This window comes from Dipodomys spectabilis, unplaced genomic scaffold (assembly GCF_019054845.1).
Source record: "Dipodomys spectabilis isolate Male_0828 unplaced genomic scaffold, ASM1905484v1 ptg000001l, whole genome shotgun sequence".
Lineage (NCBI taxonomy): Eukaryota > Metazoa > Chordata > Mammalia > Rodentia > Heteromyidae > Dipodomys > Dipodomys spectabilis.
Genome location: NW_024870678.1, coordinates 17,755,708 through 17,773,795, shown reverse-complemented (window position 1 = coordinate 17,773,795; position 18,088 = coordinate 17,755,708). Strand labels below are relative to the sequence as shown.

At 36.0% G+C, this 18,088-nt stretch overlaps 1 protein-coding gene across 1 annotated transcript in view; it reads right to left on the bottom strand.

Annotated features, from left to right (window-relative positions):
* Lama2 (laminin subunit alpha 2) overlaps nucleotides 1–18,088 on the bottom strand; it is a 556,565-nt gene that overhangs the window by 153,963 nt on the left and 384,514 nt on the right. The window contains exons 30-31 of the mRNA XM_042696100.1: nucleotides 12,657–12,791; nucleotides 347–471 (exon numbers count right to left, since the gene is read on the bottom strand). Coding sequence (XP_042552034.1) covers nucleotides 347–471; nucleotides 12,657–12,791 — 260 coding nt within the window. The remainder of the gene's footprint in view (nucleotides 1–346; nucleotides 472–12,656; nucleotides 12,792–18,088) is intronic.

Here is an 18,088-nt window from a genome sequence, read left to right as displayed (position 1 = left end):
TGCAAACAATCCTTCATAGTTGAATCTATGGCAGAACTATATACAAACACTAGACCTGTACATTTATAAAACCATGCGTACTTGTCATATAATTTGTTTTATAAATAGATCTCCTACCTTAATATTGATACATTTTAATTAATAAGTATTATATATTTGGACAGTGATTTAAAAACACAACAGAGTATATATTTTGACTTTTGTCATGTTCATATATTGTTAAAAATTCTGTCTTAAGTTGAGAATATTTTTGCTTGCATTGACAAAGAAATAGATTGCAGATAGGCCATGTGCTAGACAGATGGCATTACTGATAGGGAAATATGGTTACACTTCTCAATCTTACTTGTTGCTGGAAGAAATCAGAGGGCAGGCACATTGCTGACAGTCGCTTGGCAATCCCTTGACAATCCCATAGTAGCCAAGAGCACATTGCTCACAGAAATCTCCAGTCGTGTGATGTTGACAATTCTGCAAAGGAGAAGGGAGACAAAGATTCTTTTAAGTTCGTCAGAGTCAGCATGCAATGAATCAGGAGGCTTCTTATCTGTGAGTGTGTCTACCAACATGCACATGCACTTTGTCAGCTTTTTTTCTTCTTTTTTTTTTTTTTTAAATTGTGAAAATACTGTACAGATGGGTTACAATTACATGGGCAAGATAATGAGTACATTTCTTATCAAGCATTGTAGCCTCATCCTTTGTTTCCCCTTCCCATCCCATTCTCCTCCCCCTCCCCCACCAAAGTTGTAAAGTTTCGTTTTTGACATAACGACTTGTACATCTCATTGTTGCAACGGATCCACCTGTATCCCTATTTAAATGATTTGTTTTTCACCTTCCCCTCCACAAATTATACCGACATGAAATACAGTGAAAGCAGGGGTTAAACTGTGGGTGAGAGTCATTCAAAGCAACAAAGAAATAATCTTATAAATGTGTTAGAAACAATCGCATGAAAGAAAAAAAAATATTTGAATACATATCTTAGGGTTCATTTCCCTAAAAGTTTCCAAAGAAGCTTTTCATTAAAAAAAAAAAAAACAAAATAAAACAAACAAAACAAAACAAAAAAACAAATACTGTGTTGGTGTTCCTCTAGTGACCACTAGAGGGTCTGTGTTCTTTTCCTTTTATCAATTCCAATGTACATATATCTTTTACTCTAAATTGGGCATCGAATTTGAAGACTTCTCTAAAACGTAGTCTGTTATCTGGCTATTTATGTTTCTTTTCTCCCAAAAGTTTAACTGTGCTATCTGTTACCAAAACCTGCAGAAATACTAGGACCTTGGTCCATGACCATCAATGGGATTCTAACCCAAATCAATCTGCACAATACAAATATTTTAAGAAACAACAAGAGCATCAAGAATATTATTTATCTAGGTGGTCACTGGTGGCTTGTGCCTGTAATCCTAGCTGCTCCGGAGGCTGAGATCTGAGGGCTGCAGTTCTATGACAGTGAAGCAGGAAAGGCCTTGAGACTCGTATCTTCAATTAACCACCAGAAAACCAGAATTGGTGCTATGACTCAACTGACTGCTAACCTTGAGCAAAAAAGCTCAGAAATAGTAAGTAGGCTCTGAGGTCAAGCTCCACAACAAAATGAAAACAAAAAAGAATATCATTTATATATTTCTTGCCCAAAATTAGTGGTTTCTACTGAAGGTCTAATCTAAAATTAGTTATATCAGTTGAATATATTTTTCATGTGTATATAATAAAAGATATTAGAGATGATAGGCGTTAAGACATTTTCCTAAGGAAAGCAAAAATTCTTAGAGGAATGTATAAATTGTTTGCAATTAAGATTCTTTTATGATAGAATTATATTTAATATAGACCAATCATTTAAGTAATCCTTTAGGTCTTAGAAAGAGCAACCTATAAGGTATTGAAACAAGTCAGGGGAATAAAGGCAAAATGATATCTTGCCCTGTAGGAATATGCTTCCACTTAAAAAAAAAACCCTGAAAACGAATAAAAACTGCAATGAAACTTCAATATTGAGCGGTGTTTAGTGAAAATGTGAACAGATACTCTGTGGTGGTATATGTCAAGAACCAGTATATGTCTATAACCTTACCTACTCCAAAGGATTTAATGGGGGATCAAGAGTTTGAGGTCAGCCATGGAAGCAGCTGGAGAGACATTGCAGCAAAACCAAGTAAACAAAAGGGCTTGGGATAGAGTGCTTGCCTGGCATGTGCAAAATCCTGGGTTAAGGGGAGGTGCTGTGCTGATTTGGAAGGTTGAGAAATAAAGGAATAGAATTCTGCACGGCATCCCAGCTTAATTTTTATATGACAAGATTTAACCTGACAGTGACTAACTATACATAAGCACAATTTAAAAATAAGCCAGGTGTTGGTGGCTCATGCCTGTAATCCTATCTACTCAGGAGGCTGAGATCAGAGGATCACAGTTCAAAGCCAGCCCAGGCAGGTAAGGCTGTGAGTCTCTTATCTCCAATAAACCACCAGAAACCTGGAAGTGGCGCTGTGGCTTAAGTGGTAGAGTGCTAGCCTTGAGCTAAAGAGCTGAGGGACAGCACCCAGGCCCTGAGTTCAAGCCACACAACTAAAAAAAAAAAAAGCTGAGAAGCAAAAATGTCAGCAACCAAATACATGAATATGGGGAGATCTGACTAACTTGTCTGGAGCAACAGAGCTGACTGCTGGTTTTGTGTTAAATTTCGATAAAATCCCATTGCTGGGCCCTTTGACCCAGTCAATCTATGATGAAGAAAGTATTTCATTTTGATCTGTCTCCTAATGGTAAAATATGTTTTGTATGGGAGGTGTAGTTTCTTACAACGAACAGTAACTGATGTCAGTTCCACCATAGATACTGCCTTGGAATTTTATTTTTCTTTAGTCTGTTTAGTCATTATTTTGAGGGTCAATCCTGCAGTGTAATCTTGACATTATCTCTATCAATTTTAGACCAGTAGACTTTTATGTTTCTGGTGCTGGGTTTGAAGATGTATTGTTTACTTGTAGACATATATTACAACGTAATGTAAAAATGGATCGATTTTTCCAATGTGACAAATATGAATCTTGATTCTTCTAAATGACTATTTTGCCCTCAGCAGATGATAGCCTTCTATTTTCAGAGAAAAGAAAACCCACATTTTCTCCTGAGCTCAGTTTCTTTCCAAACAATTCACTATTTTATCTGCAACCTTTCACCCTTTGACGTGATTTCTGTATGTGGAAGTTGTGTTTTGTCCTTACTCTAGCGTTATTCTCCTCTGGCTAAACTGGTTCCCTTCCTATGACTCTCCATTTTCTTCCAGCATCTTTGTTTTTTCCATTTGCTAGCATATTCCTACCTGTATTTGCATTTGGTCAGTCCTTTCTTACCTTAAAAAAATCTATGGGCTCCCAAGAGTTTCCTTAACTTCCTTACTAACTTTGATATGCCTTAGTATAAGCACTGTTTACATATATAGCGCTGTTTACACCATACCATCTCCCCTCTGAACTCCTTAAATAGGCTGGTGATCTCACCATAAAAACATAATCCCAGGTTCATTCTAATGCTTTTCTTGCCAAACTGAACTTCACTGTCCATAAGAGATCCTATCCTATGAAGATCCTATGAGAATCTACAATGGCTGATATTTCTATGCTTTCTTTGAAATCTTCTCCTGCGATATGGTTTCCTTAATAGCCTAGGTTGTCAATATTTCTTCTATGACTACTCATCCTTATTTTCCACTTTCTCTTTAGGAAGATTAGTTTCCTAGATTCTAACTTATCTCTTGCCTTTCTTTTTCCCTCCATATATATCCAACTGGCTAAATCTATTCATTACCAAGTTCTAGCACCAAGCTATTTATACCCCAGTTCTCCAGACTTTCTCTGCAACTCCTTCCGAGATAGTTTTCATTGTGCAATACAAACATCCATTAAGCTTGTCTCTTAATCTGGGAGTCAATGTCATGTACTCAGTTTCCCAGGTTTGCAACTTAGAGGTTTTTACTTCATATATCTATTCTACTCTCCTACAATTATATTGCTGCTTGTTTCTTGATATCTTTTTTGTTGCATGTTTTCTTTTTCTTTTTGCCAAAGATCCTTTCCCCAAGTGTTCCTATCCAGCGATTTCTCCACTGTAGTGCCAGAGTGATCATATGTAGAATACACCAAACTACTCTCTTCTCTTGTTGAAAGCCTACTCTGGGTTCCTATTGTCCTTAGAATGATTTAAAAACTTTTTAGCATGGCAAGAACTCCTTAACATCTGGCTCCTACTTCTCCTCCTTCCTTAACTTTTCTAGCCCTTGCACACTTTATAAAATCTCATATTCTATAATGCTTTTTCTCCTATTCTTCCCTGGCTGGTTCATTTCAGATTTTGTTTTAAATGTCATTTTTCCCTTGACACAAATATTCCCTCTGTTCTAAAGTCTAGTTTAACTGCTCCATCTAGCATCATGGTGAATGAAACAGGATCGTCATCCAATGACTATTTTGAATGAATGAACTAGCCCATGTTCTGGGCAATAAAGATAATACTGTGCAGGGTTTTTTTTTAAAACCAAAAACAAAGGCCAAGTTTCAAGTCTGGGAACTACAGAAAAGCAGACATCAGAATCACTTTACATATTCCAAGACCACTGTGATTTGTTACATTTTCATACTGATTAAAAACTTATAATCCTCTCTTGTTCAGCTAACTAAATAAAATAGACACTTAGGGAATAAAATAGCCCATTTGTATTTATCAGTAACATTGTGAGAGAAAATGGCTCTAAGATAAAATAATTATCTATGAATTCAGTCTCAAATCATTCAGCAAGCAGTTAAACAATAAGTGTTAACTAGGGACTGTTTAAACAACAGATTTATAGGTATAGGGATTAGCAAGTGCCATAAACAAAACAAAACAAAATGGAAAAAAGAACAAGACAAGAACTTCAATAACAACTGTCAGAAATCTGCTTTTGTAATAAAAATTATTATATAATAAATTATTTTCTATATTTAATAAATTATTTTCGATACATAATGAAACATTAATAACTAAAATACTACAATATAATGATAATTACTAAAAATGTAGAGATTCAAAGGTATAGTTTCAATTTTTTTATTTTTTGCATGTGTCAGTTGCGGGGCCTGAACTCTGGGCCTGGGCATTGTCCCTGAGCTCTTCAGCTCAAGGCTAGCACTCTACTACTTGAGCCACAGTGCCACATTTGGTTTTCTGGTAGTTAACTGGAGATAAGAGTTTCATGGACTTTCCTGCCTGGGCTGGCTTTCAACGGTGATCCTCAGATCTCAGCCTCCTGAGTAGCTGCGATTACAGGAGTAAGCCACCGGTGCCACGCTCTCAATTTTCTTATACTTGTAACTTTATGTTATTTCTTCATAGAAGAAGCAAATATTCTTACCTTCTCTGTACAGCTATTCTTTCGCAGGTTATTGCTGAAATACTATAATGGGTTAAATGAATCCTGGGTAAGGACCTGATACAAAATGTAAATCATGAATATACTTTGAAAACTGTGTTTTGTTCTTTTGGTGTCTGTACTGGGGCTTGAACTCAGAGCTTGAATGATATCCTTAAACTTTTGTCCTGAGGGCTAATGCTCTACCACTTGTGTCACAGTTCCACTTCTGACTTTTTGGTGGTCAAATGGAAATAAGAGTCTCATGGACGTTCCTGCTTAGGCTAGATTTGAACCACAATCTTGACACATCAATCTTCTGAATATCTAGGATTACAAGTATGAGCCACAAGCCAGCCACTATGGAAACTTTTTACATAGCTCTATTAAAGGATTATATTCATGATATTTTCAGTTGTATAGAAATTAGCCTTTAGAACAATTTTTTCTATCGTGGATGCCTAATAAGAAGTTTATTATCCCAAGTGATATGTATTAGTATCTTTTCAATATAGAACATTTGAGACATCTAAGGATCTAATATTATGCTATCTTACACCTAAGGTGAGAAGTCACTTAGCCTAGTCTTACTTTATAGGGATTTCTTCTACATTTTCTCACAGATATTATTAAATGCATGAATTTTTATGAGGCAGACCTTCCATTACTGTAAATTATAAAACTTTTCCTTACACCATCAGAAAATTTTTGTTTCAGGCTAATTTGAAGTTAGTGATCCAAGCTCTGCTTTCTGAAGCTACACAGATTAAGACTAATTCCAATTTCCCTGGAAAATTCTCAAATAGCTTAGAATAGTATTATTTCTTAAATCTCTCTTTTCGAGCTAAAAGTCTAACAATCCAAGTGACTTACAACTTCCTTTAAAATATAGAAGATGATGCAAACATATTGAACATATATCCTCCCTCTATTTGGAGCTTGTACAGATTCTTATGCCTTGTGAATCTACAATCCAGGAAGAACACTTAAATACCACATGAATTATTGCGTGCCACTTCCTTCGCTCTTTGCTTTAACCTCTAGAGAATGAGCTGCTAGAGAGCAAGGCCCAGGAAGACCACACCTTAATATCTCAGCATCTGTAACAAAACTGGAATATTGGAAATACTTATTAACAAAGCCTTAAGAATAAATGGACAAATAGGCTAATTTCAAACATTTTCTATTAATTTCATAGCATTAACTATGGGCCATATTTCTTCTTGTCAGGATCTTTTTGCACTATCCAATGCATTAGGTTACATTTCCTGCTTTACATAATTTGAACATTTGATAGATCTTATCCAAATCACTGATAAATACTTTGAATCTTTACAACATTATCAAACAATCAGTTGTCTCTAATTGTTCGAGACATCTGTAGGGCTTTTTCTGGGCCACATTTTAAAGATTTGTTATTAGAATATATTTAGTTGTACAGGGGGAAGTTCATTTTGACCTTACATACACCTAATGTAACATAATCAAACTTACCCTTCCATGTCTTTCCCATCCCCTCTGGACCTTTCTTAAAACAATTTCCAACAGGTTGCATTGTTCTATTTTCATATAAGCATATAACATCTTGTAATCATCCTCACTGATCCTCTCCAGTGGCCTTCCCACTCCCCCTGTGACTGTCCCTGGATTCAAGGCTTTACTTTCCTATGATTCATTTTTTCAAGTTTGTAACAAAAAAGTGGTTTCACCATAGTAATTCATGAATATATATTATAATTTAGCAAGATTAGTGCTATCTATTGTGCTCTTTTTCAGGCCACTTTTTAAAGCAATTTTTTATGCCCCTTAATCTATCAGTTGGTTAATATCTGGCCTATCTTTTCAGCCTTCTTAGGAAAACATTAAACATTTAATCACCTGCCTGTCTAAACAGATCATAGTTTGAATTATGAATATGATCTTATTGTTCTTAAGAAAATAATTTAATTTTATCTACATCTTAAATAATTTAATTTTATCTACATCTTAAATGCATTATAAAATTGATGAGAAAATCTATATGTAACAACCTTCCCTGGTTATTGTATATACATAGGGTTCAATACATGTAGATGTTTTTATTCTGGGTGAATTTGAGATATATTATATTCTATGAGGAACTTGATACTTATTGAAAGTCAGAAAACAGATCTCAGATGTGTGTGTGTGTGTATATGTGTGTGTGTGTGTGTGTGTGTGTGTGTGTGTGTGTGTGTGTGTGTAGTAAACCTGGCAATTGTTTTGATAGGTATTTTGAAAGAATCTAGTCTTATTCCTAATAGCACATTTTTCTTTTTCTGCAATTGATAGACATCATATCAATAAACCACCTTAAGATTCATTGGCGATCAAAATCAATCCATTTCCCACATTGATTTTTACTTTTAAAAAATCTGGAAAGACATTTTGGTTGTTTATCCTACAATAAATTTCATATTTTCAAGACTTTGCAAATGTTTTTCATATGTGGCCCTTGATTTGCTTTGCAGATTCTATTCACACTCTAGGATACCTGGGCCTTCAAAATCGAACACATTTAATCAACTAAGTGAGCACTGGCTTCTTCTTGTCACTATGGTGGGGGTGTTCTGTAGTAGATGTAAGATCTAATACATTCTGGTCAAGGATCTTGGTGACTTAAATTTTCTCAGTGTTAAATTTTCAAGGATGTTACAACATGTAAAATTGCAATGAAGATTAAATAGCTCCTATTTAGGCCAAGTGTTAAAACACATTAAAGAAGGTTTATAATGTACTTTAAACACATTAGATTCCAGGTAAAAATATATGTACTGAAGAGAAAGCTAATAGTTTAATACTGATGTTATAATAATGTTTAAACAATGGAATAAGTGAGCTATGGCGGGATCTTTTTCTTTAAGAATTCTGACAGAGTGAAATAACACTTTTGGGGTGGTGTGCATAGCACCAGGGCTTTAACCTGGGGCCTCATACTTACTCAGCCAAACTGGCATTTTAACACTTGAGCCATACCTTGGCCCAGTTTTTTTTTTTTTCTGATTAATTGAAGATCAAGTCTTGATGACTTTTGTGTTCCAGATGGCTATGAAGTGAGATCCTTGAGCCTTCAGAATATCTATGATTACAGGCATGAGCCACCACAACCCAGCTAATTGAAATAATACTTTTGATATGAATTTTTTCTCTATGCCAGCCAGTGCAGGGGTTTGAACTGAGGGTGTAGGTAGTGTCCTTGAGCTGTTTTCCTTAAGGCTAGCACTGTAACACTTTGCGCCACAGCTCTATTTCCAGCTTTTTGGTAGTTAATTGAAGATAAGAGTCTCATGGACTTTTTTTTTGTCCCTGCTGGCTTTAACTGTAATCTTTAGGTCTTAGCCTCTTGAGAAGCTAGGACTAGAGACGTAAGCCACTGGAACCTCTCCTTATAATATGATTTTTAAAAGTTATTTGAGCCAGCTGATGGTTCAATATCAATGAAAAATAGAGGAAATAATATCAAACCAAGGATTTAATGATCATTAAATGATCCATCTCTCCATCCTTCTACCCATCCAACTATTAATCCAGCTCAAGTTGTGTCATTCCTTATGTACATATTTGTACTAACCAGTGTTGATCCAGTTATCTTTCCCTAATCTCTTTGTTGAGCCATAGGTTTAATCTTCCACTTTTGATTAAAAGTTTTCAAGGGGCAATAGTATCTGGATTTTTGGTAGTTAATTGGTGGTAAGAGACTCATGGACTTTCGTTCCTGGGCTGGCTTTGAACCATGGTCCTTAGATCTCAGCCTTCTGAGTAGCTAGGATCATAGGTATGAGACACCAGTGCCAGTCACCTTGCTTTTTATATTAAGCCTATTCACTCTATAAATAAATACTAATATTTTTATGATTTGATAATAAGGAACCTCGGATGCCATTGAAAATAAAGCCAGGATTTGAGTCAAGGCAACTTGAATGGAGAGTCCCTGCTTTCCAATGTACCATGATAGAGGACATCAAAGTATTTAATGGGTATGACATTTACTTGGAGTCCAGATTCCACATAAAAGAGGAATAAGTATGCTTCTGTCTTCTTGCATACAGTATTGGGAGTTAAAATAGCTATTTTCTATTTGCCTCATGAGTCTGTTTCAAAGATAAATAAAGTTGTCTAAATTCAAAAGTTGTATGTTCCCTGAAGGAAAATATAAAAATTCAGAGCATAACAATTTAGACTAGCTGTGTATGTTTGATGGAAGCATTTATGTATTTTTTAATTCATCCAGGGATTCTTCAAAAAATAGACCTAAATTGAAGATTCCTACAGAACAAAAATAACCTTACTAGCCAGGATAGAAGGCAATGACATTTATCCTAATAATGCAATTAAACTGCATCTTTTACTGAATTCATCTAAATTAAGTGCATAAAGCAAGCATCATGCCAGTGAAACTCCATAATATATTAATTATAACTTAAGAATGTATAAGTTTACCCTTCCCCAAATTATCTAGTCTTATAGACAACATATAGTAAAAGAATATGATGCTAAAACTAAAGATTAATTACTTCAGGAATTCAAGGATAGTTAAAAACTATAGATGATTATTGACTAATTGTACCTTCTATCCCATGCCTCCTGTACAGGTGAGAATATGATATATTTCAAGACCTTATCCCAACTGCATATATGTCTAAGAAGCCAGAAATAGAAAGATGCTTCCTTCATATAACAAGAAATATTTTTCTTAAAACACCTCCAATTATACTTTTATGGTAGAAAACTTGAGACATTAATATTTAAATCAGAAATTAAATCAGAACTGATTATGCTTTTATTTAACAGTTCCTAAAAGACTGAATCAATGAAAAATATGAAGTTATTACAACTGCCAAGAAGCAACACAATTGTGATTTTTGAAAGCATTACTACTGTAACTATCAAAATAATAGTGGCTCCTAGCTGTTCAGGATGCTGAGAGTTGGAGGATTACAATTTGAGATCAGTCTTGGTAAAAAGATTTGCTAAACTCCATCTTCAAAATAACAAACAAAGCATAGCCATAAGGGTCTAGGAAGGTGGCTCAGTGGTAGAGTGATTGCCTGGCATGTATGAGGCCCTGGGCTTGATTCTTCAGCACCACATAAGCAGAAAAAGTCAGAAGTGGCACTGTGGCTCAAGTGGTAGAACGCTAACTTGAGCTGAAGAGCTGAGGGACAGCGCCCAGGCCCAGAGTTCAGGCTCTATGACTGACAAAACAAACAAACAAACAAAAACAGCCAGGAGTCATTGGTTCATGCCTGTATCCTAATTCTTCAGAAGTCTGGGATCCTAGGATTGCAGTTCAAAGCCAGCCTGGACAGGAAAGTCTATGAGTTGTGAGAGTCTTATCGCCAATTAAGCACCAAAAAGTCAGAAATGGTGCTGTGACTCCAAGTGGTAGAGTGCTAGCGTTGAGCAAAAAAGCCAGTGCCCAGACCCTGAGTGCATACCCAGTACCAGTACCATAAAAACAGGACTAGAGGCGTGGCACTATCAAGCAGCAGCCCTGAGTTCAAATTCCATAAGAAATAAAAAAAGAACTGAAACAATCAATAAAAAACTTATAGAACAAAAACAAAATTGGCTGCATTTCAAACACACATTCAGAATAGCTGACTTAAGTGATGGTCAGTTAATAATTGCAGTGTTTGGACAAAAAGACATGTTAACTATTAAAATAAGAATATGACATGTAATTTTAATATATGCTATATATTTTCTATAGAGCTGATGTTAAGCCATCTTTTCTGCAAGCTGCCAAATGTCGAAATGGAGAAGGGTATCACATTACCAAGCTGAGGGAAGATAACTGTATGGTATGGTATAATATATATGTATGTATATATATGTATATATAAAAACTCTTTTCAAGTAGATTTAATAACTTTGATAAAAATGTAGTAAAAATAGGGCACAGATGTAGAAAGAGGGCATGTGTGGCATGTTGCTTCTTATGAAAGAATCAACATCTGGGAGTGAGGGTGGGAAGAGGTGGGAGGAGAGTTTAGGCCTGCAGAAGGAGAAGGTATGAAATGGTCATCCAAGAATGGATCAGAGGCTAGTGCCAGAATGGCAGAGCACCACACAATGTCCACTTGAAGAAGTGATCATGTGTTTAAGGTGAGGATAGATGGCTTCATCTATTTTTCTATAACTATATTGGGGTTCAGAAGGAACATGTAGGAAGGAAATGGAAGAGTGAGATTTAACCAGTGTAAACTTCAACCAGGAGTAAACTACATAATGATGAATGCAGGGGAGAAAGCAGGTAGAACGGGCAGATAGGTGGAGAAGTGTGATCAGAGGCAGGCAGGGAGGTATGGGCTCACCATAACTGAGGAGCGGGAACAATGATGGACATTGTTTCCATTGTTGAGGGACAGGGGACTGCAAAAGGAAAGCTAGGTTTCTACTGGACAAAGGTGAAGAACAAGGATCAGATGATGAGAGGCAGGCGATGGAGTTAGCAAAGACTTCCAGAGCTGTGGGAATGAAGGTGCCGGGGACACAGGGAGGAAACCTGTTCTTATGGTAACTAACTCCAAAAGGCAGAACGAAAGAGAATCCTGAATGTTCTCAAGCAATATCGTGGTGGTGAAGTTCTGGGTGTTAGCAGAAATATGTTTTAAAAATTAAAGGCTACCTTAATTCCTTGGGAAACAGGTAAATTACAGGACACCCAATCGAAAATTTTTGAAAATAACAATAAGGTATGATCATGATAGGAAATACAAAAGGCAGAACAAATAACTGCTGCCAGGCTATTAGATATCTTATTTTTAAATGTATGTATAAAATTAGAAAATACCTACAATATTACGTTTTATATTAGCTTGAATTTGGGGTGATTTTTTTTTTACTTAATTCCTTCCCCCTCTCGTGCTAGAGATCAAACCCAAGGCCTCATGCAAGATAGGCTGGCCCTCTGCCACAGAGTTATACACCCATCTCTCTCAGTATATTTTAATTTTTAATAGCTTCTACTTTCTTTTTATAAAGAGCTATATATTGTTTATGGTTAGGAAAGAAAACCTTATGTAATATTTAAACAGTTATATCATCCCATGCTATTGAAATATGTTATTGTATCTCCATTTCTTGACATGAACAATAGATTTTTCCAGTTACAAGTTTCTCATTACTTTCAAAGTGAAGACGCTGGCATTTCTTTCCTTGCCTGGTTGACATTAAACACAGAGTTGCATTATCTGCATAGACCTTGCCCAAGAAAGCCTCAGGTGCCTACCTGGCAGATGGATGTTTCAGGGTCACACAGGCTGCTGTGCCCATGACACTGACATGGAACACAGGTACCCAGAGTTGGACCAGGGGTACGGCCACCTGGTCCAGAACGCAGTCGATAGAATCCTGGCAGGCATGTCTGGAAGAAAAAGGAAGTCAATGAGAACAGCCAAACTGTAGATCTTATTTCAGTAACACTGAGGTTCTGATACAATGTATGATGTTTGTATGCATGTATATGTGTATATGTATGTATATATGCATGTATGTGTGTGTGCCAGGAACTTAGTCATGCATGCAAAGAACATCTGTGTAATCATATTTCAGTAAAGCAAAGCTTTCATTTGCATCTACAGCTTTTATCCTGAAAAAAAAAGCCTTATATAGACTTTTTTCCCCATTGAGGAAGGTTTATTTTTAACTAACATTGTCATATGGACCAAAGTCTGAATTCCAATGTGCTTGACAGCCTAAAATCTGCTTCTACTGTATTTGATGGAGAAATAACAAATGTCCAATGAAATTCAGCAAGACAAAATTAAGTAAATAAAAATGTCATGGATACATTATTTATATCCATGCAATTTAATGACTATAAATGGAAGAAATTCAAAAGTGTATCTTTGAACTTACTGGGCCACAATAAAATTTACATTTCCCTGATATCTTATTTTTTTAATTTTGCAATAAAAATCTGATAACCCACAGAAAATTGCTAGTGAAGCTGACATGTGAAATCAAGACTTTCATCTTTATTCAGTTTTTTTTTTAAATTTTCTACTGCTCTCTGGAAAGAAGGCCACATCTCTGGAGAGGACTGTCTAGGGTTTCATGTTGATTCCTTCATATCTATCAGACTTTGGTTGGTTTCTGATCAGGGGGTAGAATCAGAATATCCACTGAAGATTTTCAAAGACTATTTCACAATCTGTCTAAGTAGAATTTTTTTGACTTAGAAATATTTATCCTATCGGTGAAAGAAAAAATGATGACCACTTAGTAGGGATAATCTCTTTGTGATAGCAACTTCCTTGTGCCCCTACATTCTTTGGTTCTGCTCTAAGTTATCCAGATTGGAATCTATAAAAGTTCCCTGGAAAGAGGAAATCATCAATACTAGTATTCTCCCCTGCTTACTTTGATTTGTTTAATGTGTACTTCAATTAAGCACTTAATTAAGACTCTCTGCTTTTATCAGCCTGTAAGAAATTTTAATGAGCTTTAATAATGTCCCAGCTTCAAGCAAAAATGGAATAATATTCATAATACTTTTTCATCTCATTTGTCTCATGCTGGACATAAATCATATATTTTAAAATATTCATATTATTTAAAATCACTTTTTACCACTTTTATCACCTTTACCACATTGTTTCTTTCTGTGTGTGTGTCTTGTGTCAGGGGAGGAAAGGATGGGGTTGGTAAACATTAAACAAATTTTGATAGAAAGTTTAAACCAAGCTTTAGAAGAATAACATGAACAGATATTCTCCATTGAGAAACTGTATTCAGTTAAATGTCATCAATGGAAATGTGCAGCGGAATACCAAGATGATCCCCACTGACATGAACAACTTTTTCTTATTGCTGTGCCTCTTTCCTGAATAGGCATCCTGAAAGCACTACATAGTCACTTGTATTGATGTCCACTCCCTGGACTATGAGTTCTACTGTACTGAGCTCTGTATGGAATCTCATAGGTCTTTTGTATCTTTGGATCTTAAACATACCAATGATTGGCTCCACCCCTAGAGAATCAAATTGAATTGGTAGAGACTGTGTGTGTAGGGTTTGTTTTAAGATTACCAGAGGGCTCTAAAGCAGTCAGGACCAAGCCACACGAGAATATTGCTCATCTGCCACGAATGCATGCTTTTTAAAAGGACTTACACAGAGCTGGAAGAGAGGAGAATTTCCTTTGAAGGTTAGCAAGAACAAAAAGGTACAGAGAACCTATGCCAAAGTTCAAGCTAGGCATGATAGTGAATGTCTAATGTACAGGGTGCAGAGGTAGTCAGATTATGGTCATAGACCATCCTTGAGCAAAAGAATGTGTCCTTATATGAAAAATAACAAACAAAGAATAGGGGCATGGCTCAAGTAGTAAAGTGCCTACTTAGCAGGCATGAGGCTGTGAGTTCAAATCTCAGTACTATGAAAAAAATAGTAAATAAATAGGCATTCTGACTCTGGCATTGTAACCTAATAGGCAGATAGACTAGCTTACATATTTTCTGAAGTTTCTAATGTTTTAGATTAATATTTTTTCTGAAGGATTACATGTCTAATAATTAGATTTTTCTGTATTGTGAAATAGTCTTTCGAAATATTTTAAAATACAGGTGGATGTTTACTCCTTTTCATCATTTACTGCCCCAATAACGGTTATATTTATGCCTTTTATTCTTGTCCAGGTATTTTTCAGCTGGAGATATTTCCTTTCTCTATGAACCAGTGCAAAATTCAAAATAATTATGTTTAATTGGAGTTATAAAGAGCTACTTCAAAGAGTCTCATCTAAAGTTTGTTTTGGAACACAAAGAAAATTAAAGAAAAACAAAGGAACTTATTTTTTCAGTTCATTTTAACTGCTTTGTTTTCAATTTCAGACTTTTCCAAAGTTCTCATCCCATGTCCTAAATTATGCATAACTCAATTTTCTCCTGTTCCACTTCCATCTTTTCTTTCACAGCATGATGTCTCTTCAAAATAGTGAAATCAAATTTGTACAAAATTGTGGAAGCATGATGAGAATCAAACAAAAGAGTTAGAGATCCAGCAAGTCCCAAAGTTTCACAACATTCCTTTCTTCTCTCAGAGTCAACAACAAAAACAGCCCGTTGTGCAAGAGCCAGTAAAAACACTGTCTTGTATCCTTGTCTGGATTTTGCAATCAGTCAAAGTTGACTTTAGTCCTGTTCAATTTACTATTTATGATGTGTGTAGGTTTTGGAGACTGCCTCAGTTTCTTCACCTGGAACAGAAAGGTTTTGTATACCACAATGCGTGAGTGTAAGCTTATCTACAGTTTGGAAACAGACTTACTTGGATTTAAGTTGCAGTTTTAATGCTGCCTAGTGATCATGGCAAATCCCTTAGCCATCTGGCCTTCAAAGACTGAAGATCATAAATCATAAGTGATGATAGTAGAAAATGTGAGCTTGTAGAGGAAGCAGTAAGCACTCAATAAGCAAGTTATGTTTTGATATAGGATTATTGTGATGCTTTAATGATATACTTAATGTTGGATATAAAATAGGTCAATATATTTGCTTCCTTCCCAGATAAAGTTTGTGTATAGTTGCTGAGGGGTAGAGTAAAAATGAAAGCAATTGTGATTGTTGTTCCAGTCTATTGGGAAAATTACAATACATGCCTCATCATAGCACATTTCTTTTCTTCTTTTTGGGGGGTGGGGTCTGGTCATGGGGCCTGAACTCTGGGCCTGGGCGCTGTCCCTCAGCTCTTCAGCAAAAGGCTAGTGCTCTACCACTTGAGCCATAGCACCACTTGTGGCTTTTTTCTTTTTTGCTGAGGAATGGAACCCAGGGCCTCATGCATGCAAGGCAAGTGCTCTACCACTGAGCCACCTTCCCAGCCCTTCATAGCACATTTCTTATATTTGTGTGCATAGCCATATGATGAAGGTAGTTTTGGTCAGCACTAGAGGACCTATACAAGGGTGGTCTTATAAGATTATAGTGCCTAGTAGTATCATAGCTGCCTTGCTATGTATAATCTGTGTTTGCACATGATAAATTGTTCAGTGACAACTCTCAAAATGTGTTTTCATCCTTATGGACCACATGACTGCACATGGAAACAGAGTCTTAAATCTACAAGTAAGAAGAGAAATTTGTTTTAGATTTTATACTTGATACTATGGATAAATTGGGGACTTAAAATTAGTTTGCTATTTAAGAATCTGACTGGTGACCACCAAAATACCAGCTGTTCAACTGTGAGTTAGGCGCTCCATTAAATATGGGAAGTAGGGTTATTTGTTTGAAATTATTAAAGCATAACCTAGAGATAATTGGCACATTTTTGATTTCCATTTTATTGTTGCACAGAAATAGCAGTTGTTATTTTTTTTTGAACATTGTTTGTTATCTTTTTATTTGTATTTGGAAAGCTTAATGGCTTTTTTTTTTGTCAGTCGTGGTGCCTGAACTCTGGGCCTGGGTGCTGTCCTTCAGCTCTTCAGGTCAAGGCTAGCACTCTACCCCTTGAGCCACAGCGCCACATCCAGCCTTTTCTGCTTATGTGGTGCTGAGGAATTGAACCCAGGGCCTCATGCATGCAAGACAAGCACTCTACCACTGAGCCACCTTCCCAGCCCCGCAGTTGTTATTTTCTATTCTATAAATACAAAGGGCATCTGCAGACAAAAAACAGTGTTTGTGTTAGTTTAGGCAATGCTCAAACCAAAGGTGATGATGGAAAGATGATATACTATCTACTCAGTGGCTCTGAGAACAACAAATCTCTTGCAGAAATTGTGTCCAGTTTTTTTTTTACTTCTAAAAGTAACGATGTCTCTACTTCAGATAATAAATCACAATAATTTAAATATTTTGAGAACCTAGCATTTTTAATGAAGAAAATTCCAGTATAGTAATATTAAAGGACACAGGTAAAGGCTAATTATCTTTTTAGTTGGTAGTATTATTAGTGGCAATCAATTCTTTTTTTCTCTCCAGAACTATATTTTGGGAAAAACCCATAAAATGAATAACTATGAAGGCAGATGTCTCTAGAATATCATAGATTTATCCAAAACATTCTAAAGAAATTGCTTTGTATATTCAGGACCCAAAACATATGTAACTGATATAGGATGTTTTATTTCAAAACTGCCCTTAACTTTCACTTTGATGATTAGATTTTATGCCTGGGTAATTACACTTTAGAATCAAGATGAATTTTAAATAAAATATTTAACAAGCTGGGTGCCTGTAGCTCACGCCTATAATCCAAGCTACTCAGGAGGCTCAGATCTGAGAATTTCGGTTCAAAGCCAGCCCCAGCAGGAAAGTACTTGGGACTCTTACCTTCAATAAACCACCAGAAAACTGGAAGTGGCACTGTGGCTCAAGTGGTAGAGCACGCCTTGAGCTGAAGAGCTTAGGGATAGCGACCAGATCCAGAGTTTAAGCCCCATGACTGACCCCCCCCCCAAAAAAAAAAATGTATAACAGCTTAGAGGCAACAGGTAGTGGGGAATACATCAGGTACCTCATTATGAGAGATAAGCCTTTATCTCCTTAATTTCTCTGCTAAGTATTCCTGTAATTGTTATCTGTATATAAGAACATAATTGAAATTCACAGGACTAGGCAAAGGCACAAAATATATGTGGATATTTGTACATATTACTCATTTTTCTCAATTTCCATCATTTATCATTTGCATTATTTGTGCTAATTTATATTC